This window comes from Gymnoscopelus microlampas (genome assembly GCF_963454915.1).
Source record: "Gymnoscopelus microlampas genome assembly, chromosome: 15".
NCBI classification, from domain to species: Eukaryota; Metazoa; Chordata; class Actinopteri; order Myctophiformes; family Myctophidae; genus Gymnoscopelus; species Gymnoscopelus microlampas.
This window is the reverse complement of record NC_139952.1, coordinates 43,652,890-43,677,042: the sequence shown is the minus strand read 5'-3', so window position 1 is coordinate 43,677,042 and position 24,153 is coordinate 43,652,890. Positions and strand designations below refer to the sequence as shown.

Sequence of the window (24,153 nt, the reverse complement as noted above, 5' to 3'; positions counted from 1 at the left end):
AAATAGCAGATCTACAAGCTCACAACGTGTCACATCGCGACACATTGTGAGCTTGTAGATCTGATATTTTCAAATAGGCCGAAATGTACTGTATATAGGGCTGAAGTGGTTTTGTAATAATACTCAAAATCTATAAAGTAACTAGTAACTAAAGTTTTCAAATAATTGCAGTGGAGTAAAAGTACAATATTTGCCTCTGAGATGTAGTGGAGAAAGTAAAAGTACTGAAAATTGGAAATACTCCAGTAAAGTAAACATTCCTCAAAATGTTACTTAAGTACAGTACTTGAGTACCTGTACGCCACTTTGGTATGTAGCTATCAAAAATACACCTGAAATAGGTCCTAATCTGCTTTTATTATTTTTTGTACGCTTTTATTGATATATTATCATGAATATCTCTCTCTCTTTCTCCCCCCCTGCTTTGACTCTCACCCCCCCCCCCTGTTTGTACATATAGTGTAATTTTTTTCTGCATTTTTTGTTTGTACAAATAGTGATATTTTTACTGTATTTTTGTATTGATATTTGAACTGTTTGGTGCCACTACTCTATATATGACTATGAATTGAATACCAAGGACCTCAATGGAAACAAGACCGCAAGGACTTTTTTGGACGGATCTTTTAGTCAAAGTATTATAAATGTAATTGTGCTGTTTTATATTTTTTTGCCTAATAAAATATTCAATCAATCAATCAAACTCTCTCTCTCCCCCTCTCTCTCTCTCTCTCATATACTGTATGTATTTAGTAATGTTTAAATGTTCTCTTTTTGTAATGTAATGCTTTTCTGTACGGGGACTACAGATGGAAATGAGCGTTCTTGCTAAATCCGGCGTATTTACATTGCATTGTATGTGTGCTGTTCATTACAACGTGCTGTCCCTCCCAAATAAATGTATACAGTGGCGTGCACAGACATTTTGAGGGGCAGGTGCTCAAGTAAATTATACTTTTTTTTGTTTACTTGGGCTGCTCTTTTTTTCCCTCTACACCTATACCTCTTTGCCAAAAATAGCCGATCTACAAGCCCACAACGCCTCGCAGCGCGAGGCGTTGTGGGCTTGTAGATCTGCTATTTTTGGCTAAAGTTCTCCTCAGAAAAGGGATGCTAGGTTTCGAGTGGTTATGGTAAAAAGGAAAATCATATCACACAAAGATTTGGCGGACCCCCTGTAGTAACTCTGAGGACCCCCGGACCCCCTGTTGAAGACCTTTTTTTTTCTTTTTTTCAAAAGGGCACTTCTGGTCAAGAGGGCAAAGGGCAGGTGCTCTAGCACCACCTAGAGTCTATCTGTGCACGTCCCTGAATGTATAAATAAATAAATAAAAATGTACAGTGCAGTATGTACGTAGAAACCTTTAATGCATTATGGTGATGATTTTATACCTGCTCGTGTCTCGTGGCCCAGCAGGTGGATGAGCTCTCCTCTCAGTTCGCCCACGCAGTGGCAGTGAGCTGTCAATCAACGGGAGAGGCTCCGCCCCTCTACCCGCCCCCCGCTCAGGGTTACGTCTATGCAGCTCCGCCCCCTCCCAACCCCCCCGCCTACTGCCAGCCCTCACCTCAGGTACAAGCACACACACACACACACACACACTTTTTTACTTCTTGGCTAACCTAGGGCTCTGCCCTTCACTGATTTATTGTGACTCTGCTTGGATTCGAGTCACAAATTTGATGACTTTAAAACACTTGGACTCCTGGACCTGGCGTAGTGGCCCGGGCACCTATAGGCTCAGTGTAGCCCGACAGCGTGTCGCAAGTTCGAGTCCCGATCCTGTCACTCCCCATCTCTCTTCCCATTTCATGTCAGCCTACTGTCCTGTAAATAAAAGCCTCCAAAAAATATCTTTAGAAAAAAACATATATAACAAAAAATAATAATACTTGGACTCAACTTGGACTTCAACGCCAATGACTCGTGACTCGACTTGACTTGAGACCAGAAACTGATCGGGCCAATCAGTGACTGCGTTTCAACCGCTGTCCGTAATAGTGAAAAGCATCAAAATCATTTTCTGATTTCTCATACTCGCTCCCTATGGGCCCAAGTCCAGACTGATACCGGGGAGGAACGTGAGAGTGAATCCACGTTATCAGTCTGGCCTATGCCAGGCTATAGATGGCGGGTTGATCGTGGTTAACAATAACGTGGTGTTGTGTTGTCTTGCAGATGCCTGTGTATTATTACTCCACCCAGTACCCTGCCTCACAGACATGCAGACCTGCCTCGCCCAACCAGCACGTGCACAGCCAAGCAGCGCCGCCTACAGGTAACAAATAATATTACCGCCGAGTGTGTTTCTGTAAGTATGCGTGTATGTCGTGTTCTACGTCTGTGTGTGCGTGTGTGCGTGTGTGCATGTGTGTGTGTGTGTGTGTGTGTGTGTGTGTGTGTGTGTGTGTGTGTGTGTGTGTGTGTGTGTGTGTGTGTGTGTGTGTGTGTGTGTGTGTGTGTGTGTGTGTGTGTGTCTGCGTGTGTGTGTGTGTGCGTGTGTGTGTGTGTATTCCTGGCAGTAGGGAAGGGGGCCGTTACACTGTCAGAGATGTTAGTCTGAGGGTCTCACAGTGAACCGGTCTCTTTGCCTGCTGCTTCTGCTCATCAACAGAAACCAAAGAGAGATGCAGTATATGTACCGTATATATATATATACCAGAGATGTGTGTATAATGAATATACAATACAGTAGACTTATTACCACAACTTAACTCAAGATCGCGGATACAAAGTGGCCGGAATGAGTGTTCCCAGACGGGTGGCTGGCCTCTCCCTAAGACAGTGGTTCTCAACCAGTGGTCCGGGGACCACCGGTGGTCCTCGAGGGGGTTCCAGGTGGTCCCCAGCTAAGTGATGGAGAGTTGGTAACCAAATGGACCCTTATGTGTCTGTAACTCTGAGAGTGTACACTCTCAGAGTTACATTAACATTGATTTTACAATATGAATTGGGGTCCCAGAGATAGAAATGCCATTAAATGGGGTTCCGTAGCCTAATGCATGTCAAACTGATCGGGTCCTTGAAATTAAAATGGTTGAGAATCACTGCTAGAGCCGTAAAAATCTTCTCTTATGGGGGTCCCTGGCATATCTTTTCAAATGGGGGTCTGTGGGCTAATAAGTGTAAATGTGGGGGTCCTTGACGTGAAAAAGTTTGAGAACCACTGCCTTAGAGAGAACTGCTTTGAGAGAACTCAAAGTAGAGCCGCCGCTCCTTCACTTTGAGAGGAGCCAGCTACGGTGATTCGGGCATCTTGTAAGGATGCCTCCGGAGCGTCTCCCTCCCCTAGGGGAGGTCCTCGCTGCACGTCCCCCTGGGAGGAGGAGACCCCCTGGCAGACCGAGGACCAGATGGGGGGGATTTATATCTCCACACTGGCCTTGGAACGCCTAGGGATCCCCCAGGAGGAAGTGGTTAATGTTGCTCTGGAAAGGGAAGCCTGGAGCTCTCTGCTGGAACTGTTGCCCCCGCGACTCCGGATAAACGGTTGAAGATGGATCTTTGTCCGCAATTCATGGCTCAATGTGTTGTTATGTGCGTGTTTGTGTGTGTGTGTCAGGTTATGCTCACGGGGTCCTGGGGGTCCAGGGGTCCCAGAGCCAAGGCCAGGCTGTGCTGGGGAGCTACCCAGCCATGGCACCCCATCAGTGTGGTACCGTCCAGGTATGTCCATACCAGGGCTATTACAGCTATAACTAAAACTAACAAAAATAACAAAGACTAGAATTGAAAACAAAACCTGGCAACCCTGTAAAAGACAAAATCTCTGCCGTTTTTTTTTTTAGCCACGCGGAACGCGTTGTTTATAAAGACGATAACGTGTTAATAATGTTTTCTTTGGGACGTACATGACACGAAAATTACGGAAATATTCACGCGACTGGGTTGGCTAAGTATATGGAATACGGACATTACTTTCCACCGCACAATTCTTATCAGCTCCCATTCTGTCTGTGTGTTTAATAAGCGACCCCCCCCCTCCCCCCCGGCAGGATGCTAAGGATCTGAGACGTGTACATTTTGACTTGTTGCCACCTTTTTGCGTCACTCTGTCTACGAGACAGAGAATTTACAAATGGCCTCATCTGCATTTTTTTCGAGCCCTCTGTCAACATTGGGCCCGAGGCCAAAGTGCTGCCATGCCTCAGAACGTTTCTGTTTACAACCAAATCCTCCGCCATAAATAAATAAGTTAAGTAGCCCTTGGGAAACAACGCCCCCCCCCCCCCCCCACCATCTCCTGTTTCTGTAGCGTGAGCAGCAGTGATGGAAGAAGTACTCACATGTTTTACTGAGTAAAAGTATCAATACTGCAATGGAGAAATACTCTGTTAGTATAAAGTAAAAGTCTGGAATTCAAAATGTACTTGAGTAAAACTATTGGCATCAAAATGTACTTAAAGTACCAAAAGTAAAAGTACTCGTTATGCAGAATGTCCCATTTCAAGTTTTCGAATGTATAAAATGTATACAAATCTTTTGAAAATAGCAGATCTACAAGCTCACAATGTGTCGCATCGCGACGCATTGTGAGCTTGTAGATCTGCTATTTTCAAATGGCCAAAATGTATATAGTGCTGAAGTGGGTAATGTATGTTTTGTGACAGTAATCAAAATCTCCCAAAGGAACTAGTAACTAAAGTTTTCAAATAATTATAGTTGGGTAAAATATATTTGTCTCTGAGGTGTAGTGGAGTAGAAGTAAAAGTATCTCAACATTGTACTTAAGTACAGTACTTGAGTACATGTACTTAGTTACTTTACACCACTGTAGCGTGAGGCAACTTGATGTACATAAGTACGCCTCCTGGACATGAAGCTACTGTATAGTGTGTCAGTAGGGACTTACCCCTCCGGTCCAACCCTTGACGCTTAGTGCCAAGCAGAGAGGCATTGTGGGCACCATTTTTATGGTCTTTGGTATGACTCACCCGGGGATCGAACCCTGACCTTCCAATCCCAGGGTGACTCGCTCTAAAACACAAGGCCGCTGAGCCGGCTTATACCCTCCACTGTCTTGTCACGTAATCACTTCAAAAGGTTTGGTAAACACCTCTGACTGACACGGCTGTTATTTGACGCCAGAAGACCGCCTGGCATGCATGGCATGCCTCAGGGCTCTGACAGTGACCCCCAACTCTTTTACACTGTTTGTGGTTAGTGATCAGCCTTTATGTCACGTACAATATTATGTCGTAGCAGTGTTGTTGATTTCGTCGACCAAAAGTATGACGAAAAGTGTTCGTCGGCCCTTTTTCACTGACAAAAACGAAATAAAAACAAAATAAAAACTAAGCTATGATGACTAAAACTGACTAAATATATTGACAATGTCTTAAACAAATAAAAACTAGACTAAAATGTTAGTGAGGGACTATAGTGGAGAAGAGATCCAGTAGAACTAAAAGACAAGTCATTTTATGCTTGTCTGCGCTCGGGTGTTGCGCTCTGAAAATAGCAGATCTACAAGCTCACAACGTTGTGGGCTTGTAGATCGGCTATTTAGTCAACTAAAACTAGACTAACAGTGAAACATTTCAGGTGACTAAAATATGACTAAAACTAAATGGAATTTGATTCAAAAGACTATGACTAAACTAAATGAACATATGCTGTCATAATCAACGCTGTCTCGTAGCCTAATGTCATCCCTGGAGTTTTATAACTCCAGGGATGCGCTTTTGTTTTGTCGTAAAATAAGTTGATACTTAACCCTGGCGTCGCTATTTTGGGCATCATGTCAAACCGTGGCTGAGTGGGTACAGAGGCCACCTGGGAATGGGAAGGCCCCCCGCCCCCCCCTCTCTCTAACCCCTAACTACTCCCCAGTCTCTGTATTAATAGCACCCACTGCTTCTAATAGTTAGGATGGTTAGATGCAGAGGACAAATTGTACGTATGTGTAAATGTTCTGTGACAAATACCCCGACAGCCCCCCCCCCCCCATAGGGGATGGGAGGGGCGGGGAGGAGAGGGGGCGGGATTAATGGACTGTGACGTCTGTGACAAGTCCACGGGCCAATTACAGCCCTTTTCTCAGCCTAATTATTCAGAAAACCCCCAGACCACAGAAACTCCACGGAATGTTTAAAGTTCTGTTTTTTTGGGTGTAATTGAGGTCAGTAAATCTAAAAAGATTTTAAGATTTCTTTGGGCTATTCAAAAATAACAGATATACAAGCTCATAGCGCGGTACTGAGCTTGTAGATCTGCTATTTTTGAAAAAAAGATTGTGAAAATGTGTGCAAAGCTTTGAATATATACATTTTTAAGTGAACTTCTGTAACTCAAATCTTTGCTTGCTGGTGGGATTCTACAAATATCTTCTAAATCCTAACAGTTTTTTGAATATACATATGTTTTAAAGCACACATTTGTAACTCAAATGTGTGCTTTAAGAAATATATATATTCAAAGATTCGGGAAAGTGTTCATGATTTTTCAAAAATAGCAGATCTACAAGCTCATAGCACGGCATGCCGTGCTATGAGCTTGTAGATCTGCTTTTTTTGAATAGCCAAAGTATAAAATAACGGTTAAAGTAAAAAAATAATTTGATGTCATGAAACCTTTAATTGTAATTGTGTCTCATTACTCTTTGTTGTCTCTCTCTCTCTCTGTCCATCCAGACCAGTTTAATGCCTAGTGGAGAGGCGGGGTACTGCTGCGTGACCCAGGTGGGCCCCCCTCCGTCCCACCACTGTAGCAGCCTCAGCACCCAGCAGCCCTGGACCGCCCAGTACTGACCCACCTGCACCCAGTACTGACCCACCTGCACCCAGTATACCTACTAGAGATGTACCGATACCAGTTTTTCCTTCTCGATATACCGATTCCGATACCCATACCTTGTGTATCGGTCGATACCGAGTACAGATCCGATACCAGTGTGCAATAAAAAATAAAAAAAATTAGGAGAATGGTTCTCAAACTGGGAATCCGTGGACTCTCAGGGTTCTTTGAGGAGGGGATTCCAAATGGACCTTTACAGGGTCTGTAACTCAGGTCTGAGTTATGGTGGTTCTTGAAATTAAAGGGATAGTTCACCCAAACAATAACTTATTTTCTATCAATTACAGTAACACCCCATGGAGCCTCGAATTCATGGAGATTTATTTTGTTTTTGTTGCTTTCCTGAGCCAATAATTAGATGACCGTCGATGGTCATCAAATTATTGGCTTAGGAATGCGACAAAAACAAAAAAAGTCTCCATGAATTCAAGGTTCCATGGGGTGGGTAATCGATAGAGAAAAAAAAATATTTTGGGGTGAACTATCGCTTTAAAGTTTCACGTTTGAGAACCACGGATCTAGGAGTACATAACAATTCCAATTATAATTGTTAAAGTGCAGCTACAAGTTAGTAAAAATAATCATGGAAATAGTACTGTAAGAGAAAAAAAACAGCAGTGCAACTGAAACATTCAAAATATGCATAGACTGGCATAGTCACCGATATACCGATGCCTGCATTTTAGGGCAGTATATCGGCTGCTTTTCCGATACTGGTATCTGATATCGGAACAACTCTAGTACTGATTGATTGATGAAATGCTGTTTCTGTACACACCAGTGGTGGAAAAAATACTCACATTTTTTACTTAAGTAAAAGTATCAATATTGCAACATTACTGTTACACGTGAAAGTCCGGAATTCAAAATGTACTTGAGTAAAAGTACAAAAGTATTGGAATCAAAATGTACTTAAAGTACCAAAAGTGAAAGTACTCATTATGCAGAATGTCCCATTTCACACGTTTTCAAATGTATAAAAATCTTTTGAAAATAGCAGATCTACAAGCTCACAATGCGTCGCGATGCGACGCATTGTGAGCTTGTAGATCTGCTATTTTCAAATGGCCGAAATGTATATAGGGTTGAAGTGGTTAATGTGTGTTTTGTAATAATAATCAAAATCTTCAAAGTAACTAGTGACTAAAATTGTCAAATAATTGTAGTGGAGTAAAAGTACAATCTTTGCTACTCGGATGTAGTGGAGTAGAAGTAAAAGTATTGAAAATTGGAAATACTCCAGTAAAGTAAAAGTACCTCAAAATTGTACTTAAGTACGGTACTTGAATAAATGTACTCAGTTACTTTCCACCACTGGCACACACACACACACACACACACACACACACACACACACACACACACACACACACACACACACACACACCCCTCTGATTTTGCCCTGATATATATCATAATATCTGTGTCGACCGCACACACACACACACACACGCACGCGCACGCGCACACACGCACACACACGCACACACACACACACACACCCACATACAGTAACACATGCACGTGCGCACGCACACAGACACACTCAGCGCACACGCACACCATCATCCACGTGTCACCGTCGTTACCAAAGCTAAATAGTATTTATCAGAGCTGCTGTAACTGAATGCATTATTTATATATTCACCAATATAGTTTTATATCGATATTAAAATATATATTATATTCTGTTTTATTGAAATTAAATGTGTGAAAAGGATTTATACACAGTCTGTGTTTGTGTTTTTTGTTTATATTTATGATTTGCTGTTATATTACCGTATAAATGTTATTTATCATTTAGGACAGTGGTTTTGAACCTTTTTTGTGTCAAGGACCCCCAAATTGACACATATTAGCCCACGGACCCCCTTTTGAAAAGATATGCCAGGGGCTCAACCATTTTGATTTCTTGAGGGTCCCAATCTACACTGTATCATCATCATTAGTGTTTATTTAACTGTAACTTTAACTGTACAAATGGAACCAAATGGACCCTAACGGGTCCATTTGGTTCCATTTGTACACTCTCAGAGTTACAGACACTTAAGGGTCAATTTGGTTCCTAACAATTCATTTGGCTGGGGACCCCCTGGAACCCCCTCAAGGACCACTGGTGGTCCCCGGACCACTGGTTGAAAACCACTGATTTAGGACAATGGATGCAGGCATGAGGAATGTGTCAGCTCTGAAGCTGTTATTTTTCTGAGGCTGTAATCTTTCAAAAATAGCACATATACAAGCTCATAATCTTTGAATATATATATATATATATATTCAAAGATTTGAACACATTTACACAATAAAAAAAGCAGATCTACAAGCTCGTAGCGTGGCACTCGGTGCCGCACTATGAGCTTGTATATCTGCAATTTTTTGGAATAACCAAAGAAATCTAAAAATGACACAGATGCTTTCCGGGTCTTAACGGGTTAACAACAACACACAAAAAGTTAGAATCTGGTTTCTGCCCGACAACAACGTACGATATGCAATGTTGCTATACATGTGTCGGGGCTGCAATTAGTAGTCACTCATTGTGGGTTACAGTATTTCCCTGTGATGTCACTGAGGAAATTAAAACCACTTAGAACCCGGGGCGTCCCTATATTTGGGACGATGTCAGTACGGGCTGAACAAGCTCCAGCTTGTATACTTTGGCTGTTTGTCGTACGACGAAATATACAAAGGCTTAAGTGGTTAAAAAAAGTATGTCAACCTGTTTCACAGCCTCAACTGTCTGTAAGGGAATGGAGGAGGTGGTTTTACATTGGAGCAGCTGCCAGTCTAGACCAGTTATATAATACCTGCTGAGGTGCTGAAGCTCATCGTCTTCATAGATGTGGTTCTCATCATCTTCATCATATAGATGTGGTTCTCCTCATCTTCATCAGAGAGATGTGGTTCTCATCGTCTTCATCAGAGAGATGTGGTTCTCCTCATCTTCATCACAGGATAACACAAAAAAGTCCTGGTATTGTGTGGTCCAATGTATTCAATTCATCAACATAGCAAACAAAATGTACACAATTAATACATGTCATCAAATACAAAAACAGCGGCTGTGAATGACACCTCCTTTCGATGGGAATTTACATTTACCTCCCATTGCGGTCTCCTGATGGATGATTTATCAGGCCAATTAAACCAGTGATACACACTGGTTTTCTGTGAGACAGGTCCAGGTGTGCCTTGGGATTCTTATGACAACCACACATCATTATTTGCAATATATAGGTCCATGACATGACGCTCATTTATTTATGTCCATATGGTTCACTTAAGACCTGAGGCCGATTCTACAAAATATCTTCTAAATCCTAACTACTATATGTCAGTGATTCTCAAACAAATGTATTAGGCCGCAGACCCCCATTTCAAAGTATTTTGTTCCAGGGACCCCCAGAAGCAAAGATTTGAGTTGCAAATGTTCGCTTTAAAAAAGATCTATTCAAAGATTTGCAAACATTTTCAAGATTTTTCAAAAATACTTAGGGACTTGCATTCTTTATTCTTTTTGAGGACCTAGTCTAAAATGTCTGGTTTCATTTCAAAATGGTACCAGATAATTCAACTTGCTTAAAAAAAAAGGTGACATTCTCAATAAAAGACCCTATGAGCTAGTTGGGCATGATCAAACATTAGAACAATTTAAATAGTCTCATTGAAAGAAATGGATCACCAAAGCTCTGAATATAATAATTCATTTGGGGAATGATGTCAGTGAAGTCAACTAACTGAATTGTCAAGGTGGTGTAAGTAAACCATAGACATATATCTATGTAAGTAACCACCAAAGGAGCCATTTTGTATATTGTGCAAGAAGACCATGTGACAGGAAATGATGTCAGGAGAGAAGGGCCCCTGATGAAGCCAGCTGCTGCGTGCTAGTGTTAGTGTCTCTCTTTATCCCATTCAATCTCAGTGTCATTTTAGATTTCTTTGGCTATTCTGTTTTTGAAAAATCGTGAAAATGTGTGCAAATCTTTGAATATATGTTTTTTAAAGCGAACATTTGTAACTGTCAAATGTCTCAACAAAATGTTGAGACATTTTCTGAAAAACTGTTGTTGCTGTATCAGTGGTGCTCAAACCTCTTCTTGTCAAGGACCCACAAAATGATATGTTTTTGGCCACCGATCCCCATCAAAATGTGTTGTTCCAGGGACCGCCCCCAAGAAGCAAAGATTTGAGTTAAAAATGTTTCAAAAAAAAAAAAAAAAAAAAAGTATTCAAAGATTTGCACACAATGTTCAAGATTTTTCAAAAATAGCAGATCTACAAGCTCGTAGCGCGGCACTCGGTGCCGCGCTATGAGCTTGTACGTCTGCTATTTTTGAATAGCTTAAGTATAAAAATAATGTTAATAGCTAAAATGTGTAGGGTATGGCTCTGTCTCCTCACACTCCTTGACTGCAGTGAGAGCCCACCCCGTCCTCTCTCCAGCCAGGTTTGCGGGCCTTTTATTTCTCTGTATCCATGCAGTTTCCCCAGAGAGCGTTCAAGTTTACTATGGGTTTTTTTGTTGATTCATCAAATGGGTTTCATAATTTAGCTTTTGTTGATTGATAATTTGGTTGGGTTAGGTTTGTCAAGGAATCATGCCAATGTCCCGATTATTTGTAGGGTCTAATAGTCTGTTGAGCACTATTCCATTCTATTTTGAAGTCGATAGTGAGGCCAATTTTTCTGCAGTTTTACATGGACTTAGCCTACATATCAGGACCAGTTGAGGGGGCTCTCTTCTATGTTGATCTTTTGGCTTTTGAGGGATGTGTAATTATAGGATTCGGGGTCACTCATTTTAGGTATTCTTTCTCTCTCTCTCCCTATACCGTAATCATTTTAAGGCACATTCTGTAATTGTCATTGTAAAAACGGTGCAAATGACTTTTCAAATGACATCAAACCAACTTGGAAAAATATATACACATTTTATCAAAGCTGATGCATGCCTTTAGAATAAGGTTTTTAAATGTGTCATCTTGCCAACAACATTTTGTCACAGACAAAAAGTTAGATTTATTTTATTTACTATATCAGTACTTTGTGCATACTCATCACCCAATATAGAGGCACATTTTATACCCTAAATATATAGGCTAGATTTTAACCACACTTTACTTTTACCATTACTCCTGGCCTCGATAATAATAGTAATAATAATAGTGCATTAGGCGGCTAGTAGGCGTATAGGGACTGAGGTGATGATAATGCACTATAGCGAATAAAGTCTATGGGCATTGGCATTACATTTTGGTGGCATCCTGCAATACACCCCCCCCCCCCCCCCCCCCCAACAATAAGTAGTTGCTGCCATCATGTAAGTCCCTGTAAAACTGCAGAACAATTGGCCTTATTATCAACATCAAAATAGAATGGAATAGTACAATTCCACATGTTGCAGAGAAAAGCCACCTCGAATGTGTCCATTGTCTTTGCATAATGATCTCACCTCATGTGTCACGTTATGATATCAATGTGTAATTCAGGTAATTGTCACTGTCTTTCCCTTCCTTTCCACGTATCCACAAACTAAAGGCTTGACACAGAGCCTCAAGCAAACACCACCGCTGCCCTCTTGTGGATAAAACAATAAGTGCAGTGGCTTTACTCATAACCACATAGAACAAAAGGCATAATATAATACCATCATCAAGTGATTGTAATAGATTTTTATTCAGTGCAACCATTTGATACACCGAAACATAATCATTATCTAACCACTTACTTCTTCATTTACTGCTGTCCACTTTCTAATGTGGATTACCTTTTCCCCACATACTGTACGTATGTTTTATGTTATTCTTTAAAATACTTACATTTTATAATGGAAGTCGTTGCCGTCAGGCAGAAACCTTAAAAAAAAGTTTTTTCGTAAATTCATTCCCTATAGTTCATCATACAAGTGTCGCACAAAAGTAGTGAAAATAGCAAATCTACAAGCTCCCAACACACTGCAGTGTGACGCGTTGTGAGCTTGTAGATCGGCTATTTTCACAATTTTAAAATATTTTAAAGATAATAATAAAAAGGAACCGTTTTGGACATACAGGGTTTCCACCCGACGGCAACACAGTCAAAGTTGGTCGATTAGGGCTGAAACCTTGCCCAAACATAGAGTCTTGGATACGTCACAGATGATTGACGTCACATACCTGCCACACGTCCCAGTGCCACTGAGTGTGTGTATGTATGCAGCTGTCTAATTTAGTTGAATGTTGAACAGTATTCATGGAAACCTTGGTGATGTAACGGTGACATGATGGTGACATTGCAACGTTGATTAATTTGGTTCTTAAACCATTAATTAACTGTTAAACCTAATACAGTTGACTTCTATTTAATCGTAGACAAATAACAAAACAGAAGAGATAGCGGACTGTTTATTCTGTCAGCGGAAAAATGGCCGGCCGGGGGGTGGCCTTTCTCACTCTGATATACGTAGCTTTACTGCTACTGAACAGCGCTACAAGTTTCTATCTTCCGGGTCTGACGCCCGTCAGCTTTTGTGCGCCCGAACAGGAAGACCCACACTGCCAGTCGACCATTGACCTGTTTGTGATAGCGTCGATAGCGCCGCAAATGGCTGCTGTGGTGTTGGGGAGTGTTGTTTCTGTTGTAAACTGTGCTCTGCTGTACCAAATCTAATTCCTAACATGTTCACATGTCATGGCAATAAAGTCTTCTGATTCTGATTCTGATTCTGATTCTTTGTGAACAGACTGGACTCAACGGAGTCGTTCTTGCCATATGAATACAGTGCGTTTGATTTCTGTTCGGAAACGCATCAGAAACGGCCGTCGGAGAATCTTGGACAGGTGCTGTTTGGGGAGAGAATCGAACCTTCGCCGTACAAGTTTGTGTTCCACAGAGCGGAGGTGTGTAAACCGGTGTGTACCAAGGCCTACCGCAACGGCAATGTCGGAGACACGGCTTTGCTGGACTTCCTCAAGACAGGCATGCTGCACAACTACCACCACCACTGGATCGTGGACAACATGCCTGTGACCTGGTGCTATGCGCAAGGCGATGGACAGAAGATCTGTACCCCTGGCTTCCCTATTGGCTGTTATGTCACGGCGGAAGGACAACCCAAAGGTGCCTGCGTGGCCAATCCTGACTTCAACGAAGAGGACACCTTCTACATCTTCAACCACGTCGACATCACCATCCACTATCACTGGGTCGAGAACGACCGGCTAGGAGCGGCGCGACTGGTCGCCGCCAAGATGGAACCCAAGAGTTATAAACATAGCGATCAAGATGCCCTAGGGGCGGCCATAGCTGAATGGTTAGTGAGCCCGCCTAGGGAGCCAGAGGCCCTGGTTGTCCCAGGTTCGATTCCAGGCCAGGTCAGCATATGTGTCGATGAAATGAAATTTGTCCCTGAGAAAGACTCTTAACCCCTAGTTGCTCACAGGTTCTCATTGGAAACAAGACCGCAAGGACTTTCATGAACGACCTGTTAAAAGGAATTATCCTTATCCTAACCCCGGACTGTTCCGGAGGACCCATGGCCCTCAGCAGCAAGTACACGGGAGATGTGAAGATCCCATACACCAACTCTGTCAGCTTTGTGGAGGACAAAAGCAGCAGCTGGGCATCTCGATGGGATTACATCTTAGAGTCCAGGCCTCACACCAATATCCATTGGTTCAGCATAGTGAACTCGTTGGCCTTTGTGTTGTTTCTGTTTGGAATGGTGGCCATGGCCGTGCGCAGGTCCCTGCATGTGGACATCGCCAGATACAATGAGACGGACTGTGAAGATTTCCAGGAACACTCTGGCTGGAAGCTGCTCCACGGAGACGTGTTCCGCTCTCCCAGGAAGGGCATGCTGTTGTCGGTCTTCCTCGGCTCGGGAGCGCAAACCTTCATCATGGCCTTCGTGACGCTCTTCTTCGCCTGCCTGGGTTTCCTGTCGCCGGCCAACCGCGGCTCTTTGATGACCTGCGCCGTGGTGCTGTGGGTGCTGCTGGGAACGCTAGCCGGCTACGTGGCGGCGCGCTTCTACAGATCCTTCGGAGGGGATAAGTGGAAGACAAACGTTCTACTGACGGCCCTCCTCTGCCCAGGGCTGGTGTTTGCCGACTTATTCGCGATGAACCTGATTCTATGGGCAGAGGGCTCTTCGGCAGCCATACCCTTCGGTACCCTGGTGGCCGTCTTGGCCCTGTGGCTCTGCATCTCGGTGCCGCTCACTTTCGTCGGGGCCTACGTTGGCCTGAAGAAGGCCCGTATCGAACACCCGGTACGGACCAACCTGATTCCTCGCCAGGTTCCGGAGCAGTCGTCCTACACCAGGCCCCTAACCGGCATTGTGATAGGAGGACTTCTGCCTTTCACGTGTATATTCATTCAGCTCTTCTTCATCCTCAACTCAATCTGGTCCCACCGGATGTTCTACATGTTTGGCTTCCTCTTCCTCGTCTTCGTCATCCTGTCCATCACCTGCTCCCAGGTCACCATCATCCTCTGCTACTACCACCTCTGTGCGGAGGACTACCGTTGGCAGTGGCGTTCCTTCCTGACCAGCGGTTTCTCTGCCGTTTATTTCCTGGGTTATGTCGTTGTTTTCTTCTTCACCAAGCTGCAGATCACGGGGCTGGCCAGCACAATCATCTACTTTGGACAAGCCGTGATCATGGCTCTCACCTTCTTTCTAATCACTGGTACCATCGGCTTCTTCGCCTGTTTCTGGTTTGTTACCAGCATCTACAGCGTGATCAAGGTGGACTAAAACAGTGTGTTTTTGCTTGGTGCCCCCCTTACATCTGACAAAGAGGAAACCCTCCACGCGTACGTACGCGCACTCAAGGCACGTTACACATGCTTACATTTTCTCTCCACTCCTACCCATCTTTACCTCCCTCCTGGTTGCCCAGCAACATGACACACACACACACACACACACACACACACACTCACTCACTCACTCACTCACTCACTCACTCACTCACTCACTCACTCACTCACTCACTCACTCACTCACTCACTCACTCACTCACTCACTCACACACACACACACACACACACACGCACACGCACACGCACACGTGCGCGTGCACTCACACATTTTCAATCCTTTTAAAAAATGTTCCCCCTAATATTCATAAATGTTTGGTTGGAAATAAATGGTTAATCCTGAGCTGAAGTGTCTAACTGAAACAACTTTTTACTTTTTTTCTTTACAGTTTATTGAAACATGGTCAACTGTGTATTTTCCACAAGGAAAAAAGAAAACAACACATTGTGGTTTCCCTGTGAATCTCTGTGACATCATGCTGATGATGTCATTCTTGCCCAAATATGGAGGCCAGCAGGATGGTGGATCTTGGTGGATTATGGATTCACAAAACTAAGGGCAGGTTGTCAATTGCCAGTCATCTATGATATCAGGACATGTATTAGAGTACATAGAGGGCAGTCTATGATGTCAGGACCTGTGTCAGAGTACATAGAGGGCATCTATGATGTCAGGACCTGTGTCAGAGTACATAGAGGGCAGTCTATGATGTCAGGACCTGTGTCAGAGTACATAGAGGGCAGTCTATGATGTCAGGACCTGTGTCAGAGTACATAGAGGGCAGTCTATGATGTCAGGACCTGTGTCAGAGTACATAGAGGGCATCTATGATGTCAGGACATGTGTCAGAGTACATATTGTCACTGTCTATACAGTCTTGCGTAGCCAGACAACTATTCCACAATCTCTGAATGCTATATAGAGTCTGGAACTTCAACTCCCAAAATCCGAGAGAGGAAACTGGCACTTCCGGTTCACGAAAATATCTTTTAAAATATCTTTACGCTTTACTTTAATTTCCATTTCTGCTAAGCAGCAAGCTAAATATACTTAGATGATTTCTATTTATATTAGGATAAATTTGCGCAACTGTAAAGACGAAACGGAAATGGAAAGGAGGCTCCACATCCGGTTTATATTCTAATCATGATCAGAGCTTCCGAGTCCCAGACTGTATGACGGAAACATTTGAAAATTGTGGGAGGCAACAGTCTGGTAACGCGAGGCTACTGTCTATATGACGTCAGTCATCTATGACATTGGTTCTCAAAGTGGGGTCCCCTAGGGGTCCTTGGGGGGGTACCAGGGGGTCCCCAGCAATATTTGTTAATATAGTGTCACAATCATTTGAACCCATTTAGCCAGATTTTATACTTTGGCTATTCAAAAATAGCAGATCTACAAGCTCATATAGCGCGGCACCGAGTGCCGCGCTATGAGCTTGTAGATCTGCTATTTTTGAAAAATCTTGAAAATGTGTGCAAATCTTTAAATCTTTTTTTAAAAGGCGAACATTTTTAACACAAATCTTTGCTTCTGGGGGTCCCTGGCACAACATATTTTCAGGTGGGGGTCCGCGGCCACATACATATCAATTTGGGGGTCCTTGGCATGAAAAGGTTTGAGAACCACTGATCTATGATGTCTGTCAGGACCACATGGAGTACATGGAGTCCAGTGATTATTCCAGGGCTGAGCATGCACACACTTTTGTTTAGTTTCTTCAAATATTTGTAATTTGTAAATACCACGTTTTACTTGAATTTATAAATTGTAATTGAATGCAATCATAAAGAGATCTATTTTATTGCTTCAGTCATCACATCAATTTCTGTAGGCCTACTTTTAGCTTTTTAATGGATCCTATGTTAGTAAAGCCTGATATAAAGTATCAAACTCCACCAGAATACTGGAAATGACATCTACTCTGTTCAACCCCTAGACCCCCGCGTGGGGTGTGGTCAGTGCCAAGCCCAGTGCACATAATTGCTGTTATTTATCATAACGTTGACCATGTGGCTCTTAAAACAAATAGCCTATAGTAGTTGGCCAAATTAGCCTATTAGCCTTCTCCTTTCTCTGCCTATGGTTTCTGGTAATATTACTGACCACTTATCATGTATGTCCTTCGCAAACATCTAATTTTGAGGAAAATGTCCACCACAAGCTGGCATGGTGGTGTTCAAAAATAGCAGATGTACAAGCCTGCAGCGTGGCACAAAGTTACGCGCTGCGAGCTTGAAGATCTACTATTTTTGAATATCCAAGTAATGTAAAATTCATGTAAAATGACACGCTTTCCCAGTTTTAATGGGCTAGACAAGTGTGCTCCTCAGAGCGCAGATCTCCGCCATGCAGGCCGGGTTTGCTACCCAGGGCCCACACATTTTGGAGGTCAATCATCCACAGCCAATTGGAATGGAATATGAAAAATCTTGATCACATGACTCCAGAGATTATCTGTACCGATTTGTGAGGATTGTCTTGGATTAAATCTGGTATCTGTAAGTCATTAGTTTCAGATAACAGACACCATGCATGCTTCTGTGGTGCAGGAGGTAAGTCAGTGCTTTGTACTCACAGAAGAGCATGCAAGAGTTACAAATGTTTTGGGTTTGCACACTTTCACGATTTAAAAAAATAATAGCCAAAGTATGAAAGGTTAAAGTGGTTAAAAGTTTTGTGATGCTATATTAACCCATTTTACTGGGGAACACCTGGAACCCCCTGGGGGTCCCGGGACCTCACTTTGAGAACCAATGGCCTACACAACTGAACTGTTTTGTCTTTCGTTCCAGAATCTGAAGTTGACCAGAAGAAGACATCTTGAGGACATGCAGGTGGCTGGAGTGACAGAGGAAGATGCAGATGGAAACGGATGATCCGCTGTGACGATCTAGGTTTCTATATCTATGGCTGTTGCTGCAGCGTGTGCAGTGAAGATGGCAGAAAGGTAGGAACTATGATGCTGTTGCTGCAGCGTGTGCAGTGAAGATGGCTGGAAGGTAGGAACTATGATGCTGTTGCTGCAGCGTGTGCAGTGAAGATGGCTGGAAGGTAGGAACATTTTTAAATTCTTTGTTGCTGCTGGTTAGGGTGAATCATGACCATAAAACGTTTGATTCTATGAAAACTTTTTTGAAAACGGCAAAACAAAGGGTATTTATTAAACATAGTATATCATATAATTAAATATAAAATAAAGAAAAATCACAGAAAAAAAATGTTTTATGGTCATGATTTACCAGGACAACAGTCTGGCCATGCGAGACTACTGAACCCTTACTGTGAGCAGCAGTCAGCTGGATGAAGCTGAAAAGTGAATTTACCCCCTAGGATCAAATAGGTTTAATTATATTATTAATAGAAGGGTGCTGAAATGGCACTATTTATTCCCGCTAACTGCACAGTACAGGACAGCACAGCACAATGAAGTACATTTTGTGAGTTACTTCACTGTTGTGAATATTATACAATGGTCTTTCCTCTACCTAACTTTTCTTTACCTAACTCGTCCTCGTATGCAGTTTCACATCACTGACATAATGAAAAAGTAATTGGCTTTCTTTATGTTAGGGGTCCAACCTGTCCTGGATGGAAGTGCTGAGGTGCAGTGCATCTTAACCTTATTTCCTGTCCCCTTGTCACCCTCACGTTTCTTGGTAAAACGCTAGCCTAGAACTGTTTACATGTTTGCAGAAATTACAGTTATCTACAGAATACATCTACAAGACTTCCTGTAAATCGGGGAGGCTATAGCGCCCTGTGCGGGAGGTCATATTTCACCTGTGGTGAAAGCCTGCTGATGTTGCTCAACATCGGGTCCCTGTTAGCCACAGCACATCCTCCCATCAGCACATCTGTCTGACAATCCAGGATGTGGCAAAGGGGCCCTGCCGATGTCTTTGCTTATCTCATCTGATGAACTTTTGCACTTCACTCACTTAAACATATAGGCATCATTTATCTGTGTAATAGCTACGCCCATACAAGACCGCCTCGGTGGGCTGTCCAACACTAATTATGTCAATGTATATATGTCACTGCTTGTCTTTCAATAAATTAGAACTTGGACGCTTGTTTGAGACTCAATGTGTTCCCGATCGATCGCTCCTCTTCTATGCTGCTTTAACTGAGACATCACCTTGTGTTTTCCTATGAACTTCTCTGATCCACATCATCTGACCAGACTTTGAATGACCTAGAGAATAAAGTCATTACATTCACTCCACTACATTTGAAATATTGTGCTTCTGCCTCTTTCTAGGAACAAGAAGTATTGACATTATTTTTTGGTCAAATGTGTAAACCGTGTCTAGACAGTGTGTGTGTGTGTGGGTGTGTGCATGGGGGGGCCCCATGCACACACCCACACCCACACACGCACACACGCAGTGGTGTGAACACACTACATCAGCACTAGATCAGTTAGATAGATACTGTATGACTTCCTGAGGTGAAAGCAGGATGTGCTTATACACATCGTAGCTGTCAGGTTGAAACCTGGTATATCCAAAACCCTTCCTTTTGTAAAAACATTTTAAAAGTATAGTGAAAATAGACGATCTACAACGCTCGGCTGTGAGCTTGTAGATCGGCTATTTTCACGACTTTTGTGCGACACTCTTGTGTGATGAAGTAGGGCATTAATTGATGAAGAAAACATAAAAAGTAGAAATGTGGAGATACAAGGTTTCTGCCCGATAGAGACAATATTTGGCATACGTGCAGATAGATGCTAAATCTGATGCTATATTAAGTAATTTTGCTGGTTTCTCTCACACAGTCTTGCAACACAACACTGGAGGTACACCGCACAAAGTAAAGAAGGAAGAGAGAAGAGGGAGAGAGAGAGCAGAACATTTTGTAAGTTTTTTTTTTTACATTTATTTCTTTGTTTTTTGTTTTTTAAACTGATGTATTAATCTAATTAAATAATTGCTATAACATCTGGCTGGTAAATAACACTTGACCTTTCAAAGGCTGAATTTAGGACACATAACTGAAATACTATAAGAACGCTTCCTGTTAATAATGATAAATAATAATAACTTGGTCCCATGGTTGAAGACGGATGGATAATCTGGTCCCAACCAGTGTTCATTTTGTCGACTTAAAACTATGACGAAAAATGTTCGCTGACTACCTTTTTTCACTGACGAAAACGAAATAAAAACTACATAAAAACTAGGCTATGATGACTAAAACTAAGATGAAATATATTGACAATTTCTATAGTATACATACTGTATATTTGGCCGCAGACACCCATTTGAAAAGGTTTTGTGCCAGGGACCACCATACAAGATGTTAAAGATTGTTCAACTATTCCAAAACTTTCACATTTTCAAAAAAGATTATAAATAGCCAATCTACAGATCATGTACATTGTTTCATGACTCCAGTGGAGAAGAGATCCAGATATAAGACAAGTCATTTTATGTTTGGTTGCGTTCGGGTGTTGTGCTCTGAAAATAGCAGATCGGCTATTTTCAGCATGCAACCAAGTGTAAAATCAGACATTGCAACGCCATCAAGGCACCACCAAAATACATTTTTGACAACTAAATCAACTGTAGATTTAGTCGACTAGAATCATTTGAAATTTAGTGGACTAAACCTGGACTAAAACCAAAACTTATCAGCCGCTGCCGGAGAATGCACTCGCTCTCCCTAAAAATATGGCTAAAACTAAATAAAAATGTGCTGTCAAAATTAATACTGGTCCCGTCACTGGTCAGTCAGGGAGGTGTTCACTGTTCAGCCAGGGAGGTGTTCAGTCAGGGAGGTGTTCCGTCAGGGAGGTGTTCCGTCAGGGAGGTGTTCAGCCAGGGAGGTGTTAACTGTTCAGCCAGGGAGGTGTTCAGTCAGGGAGGTGTTCCGTCAGGGAGGTGTTCAGCCAGGGAGGTGTTCACTGTTCAGCCAGGGAGGTGTTCAGTCAGGGAGGTGTTCAGTCAGGGAGGTGTTCAGTCAGGGAGTTGTTCAGTTAGGGAGGTGTTCAGTGATGGAGGTGTTCAGCCAGGGAGGTGTTCAGTCAGGGAGTTGTTCAGTTAGGGAGGTGTTCAGTGATGGAGGTGTTCAGGCATGGAGGTGTTCAGTTAGGGAGGTGTTCAGTTAAGGATGTGTTCAGTTAGGGGTGTGTTCAGCCAGGGAGGTGTCCAGGGAGGTGTTCAGCTATTTAGACCAGTTGTTCCCACAAACGTTTTAGCTTGAGACCCAAAACAGAAATGTGAGTCTCTCTCACCAGGACCCAAACTAGTGAAAATTGCCGTTCTACAAGCTCACTCTCTGGCCGAGTGAGGAACAGCGCTACATATTGACCATAGAGTACAGTGACATACAGTGGCCGAACACAGTATCGCGTCCGATCTATCCGTGACTACCATAGATCCCATATGCTGCGTAGTTGTTAGATGCCATACAATGAGGAGAAAGTGATGAGAAAGTGAGGACTAGTTGCAAAGTGATGACTAGTTGCAGCGTCTGTTCAAAAAAGCTTCCTGTTTGGTTAGAGTATGCTGCTTGCTTTACTCACAGCTCACTGTAGGCTGGACGATATTACTTCAACTCAGTATCACCATTATTTGAAATGTCTGCCTCGATTACAAATAATTAACAATTATTATAAAATATAAATGAGTGAAAATAGCAGATCTACAAGCTCACAACGTGATATCTGCTATTTTCGTTTTTTATTTTTTATACCAGTGCCAACATTGTACAATGAAGTATAATACAGGATGAAGTATGCAATTATAACAAAATATATATATAAATAAAATCACCTGGCTGGCTACTTTTTTGAATAAGCTGGACATGATACATGTCATAATACACGAGTGGAACATCCTGATTAGTAAAGTCTGCTAAATGAAGAATCCCTGTTGTGAACATCCTTACTCCAAACCTCACCAACACCCAGCAACATGACAACACTAACATCTGAATTGTCTTTCTCCCTCAGAAGAGAAGATCTCATCTCTCTGAAGACACCATGAGCAATCTGTCCACCCAACCTTCCTTTGTCACACACCCTAACTCCACCCCTCTGTCCATCCCTCCACCCACCATGCCATCCATCCTGTGGTCTCCCTCTACCATGTCAACCATCCTATCTCCTCTCTCTACCCTGTCAACCATCCTATCTCCTCTCTCCACCATGTCAACCATCCTATCTCCACCCTCCACCATGTCGACCATCCTCTGGTCATCCTCCTCCACCCTCCTGTCCTCACAGAGCACCCTCACCCTTTCCTCCAACCAGCTAACTTGTCCATCCCACGATGATGCGCTGCGCGTGCCGCTGGCGGTCTTCTACTCCCTGTTCTTCCTCTTGGGCCTGGCGGGGAACCTCCTGGCCCTGTGGGTGTTCCTCTTCCTCCAACGTCGGCGGGACTCCATGCACGTCCTCCTCATGAACTGCGCCGTGGCCGACCTGCTGCTGCTGGCCTGCCTGCCCTTCAGGGTGCACTACCTCGCCAACGGGAACCAATGGGAGCTGGGCGCCGAGGCGTGCGGATTGGTGACCGTCGCGTTCTACATGAACATGTACGTGAACATCTCCATGTTGGGCCTCATAAGCCTGGACCGCTATGCCTGGCTGAGGCGCCGCGGCGGCGGAGCGCGGTGTACGGTGGGGAGTCCGTGCAGCGTGCGGTGGACTTGGGTGGTATGTGGCCTGGTGTGGGGGCTGGCGCTGGGCCTGATGGCCTACACAAGGGCCAACATGCCTCAGGAGGCCCCAGAAGAGGCCAACTTGCCTGAAAAGTGCTTCCAGTACATGCGGTGGGATGATGGCGGGTGCATAGCATCCATTAATGTGGCTCTGGAGGTGATGTTCTGGGTGGTTTTCATCGTGCAGGTGGTCTGCTACGGGAAGATCGCCGCCAGCCGCTACGGACGCACGGCCAGGAAGTCTTTCATTGTCCTCTTGCTGTTCGCCTTGTGCTTTGTGCCGTACCACGCCTTCCGTCCCGTCTACATCTTGTCCCAGCGCGACCCATCGTCCTACGACCTGTGCCTGATACAACAGACTCATCAGGTGATGGTGTTGTTCTCCGCCTTCAACAGCTGCCTGGATCCCGTCATGTACTTCCTGCTGTCAGGCTTCATGCGCAAAGCGGCTGCGCGTGCCCTAGGCACGCATTCATACAGGGTACGGGACGGAGAATGACTTTAACACATTGGGTGGCGAACACGGTCTGAACCGTGTTTACACAGAGTAGCGCTTTGGTGCCGAACATGGTCTGAACCGTGTTTTGAGTCGTTTTTGTTTTTTTCCACACGGGAGGGGCTGGCAGCTCTGGAATCACCCACGGTGTTTCTGAGAAGGAAGGGCCTCATAGATCACCGTGCCAAAAAACATGGCTCCCCATCCGCTTCCGTCTCCTTCTCTAAAACCCCTATAACTTTTTACGCTGGGGAAAACGAGTAATTTTCAATGCGCGATCCCTCCCCCATTGTGACCCACTTGAAAGATGTTAACGTTCCAGGCGTTAGCCAGGACCATCGTGGGAAATGAACGCATGCTTTTTTCACATGGAATGCA

At 43.5% G+C, this 24,153-nt stretch overlaps 3 protein-coding genes across 6 annotated transcripts in view; all 3 read left to right on the top strand.

Moving 5' to 3' along the window:
* Nucleotides 1–8,526, top strand: part of arpp21 (cAMP-regulated phosphoprotein, 21) — a 33,790-nt gene extending 25,264 nt beyond the window's left edge. For 3 of the 4 annotated variants that reach the window (XM_084081010.1, XM_084081009.1, XM_084081012.1), the window contains exons 17-20: nucleotides 1,415–1,573; nucleotides 2,180–2,279; nucleotides 3,564–3,667; nucleotides 6,634–8,526. In XM_084081010.1, the coding sequence (XP_083937136.1) occupies nucleotides 1,415–1,573; nucleotides 2,180–2,279; nucleotides 3,564–3,667; nucleotides 6,634–6,750 (480 nt within the window). In that variant the 3' untranslated portion in view covers nucleotides 6,751–8,526. The remainder of the gene's footprint in view (nucleotides 1–1,414; nucleotides 1,574–2,179; nucleotides 2,280–3,563; nucleotides 3,668–6,633) is intronic. The other variant, XM_084081011.1, reaches the window with a different exon arrangement.
* A 4,675-nt stretch (nucleotides 8,527–13,201) lies between these two features.
* Nucleotides 13,202–15,539, top strand: LOC311061219 (transmembrane 9 superfamily member 2-like; the record flags this gene model as incomplete). The annotated part of the gene is made up of 3 exons (XM_084079773.1): nucleotides 13,202–13,365; nucleotides 13,521–14,090; nucleotides 14,291–15,539. 3 exons carry the CDS (start codon nucleotides 13,202–13,204, stop codon nucleotides 15,537–15,539), a joined length of 1,983 nt encoding a protein of 660 aa, XP_083935899.1.
* A 4,909-nt stretch (nucleotides 15,540–20,448) lies between these two features.
* On the top strand, nucleotides 20,449–23,833 carry LOC311061871 (putative G-protein coupled receptor 34). Its single transcript, XM_084080572.1, has 2 exons — nucleotides 20,449–20,471; nucleotides 22,570–23,833. Exon 2 carries the CDS (start codon nucleotides 22,600–22,602, stop codon nucleotides 23,776–23,778), a length of 1,179 nt encoding a protein of 392 aa, XP_083936698.1. The 5' UTR covers nucleotides 20,449–20,471; nucleotides 22,570–22,599; the 3' UTR covers nucleotides 23,779–23,833.
* Nucleotides 23,834–24,153: the final 320 nt, after the last annotated feature.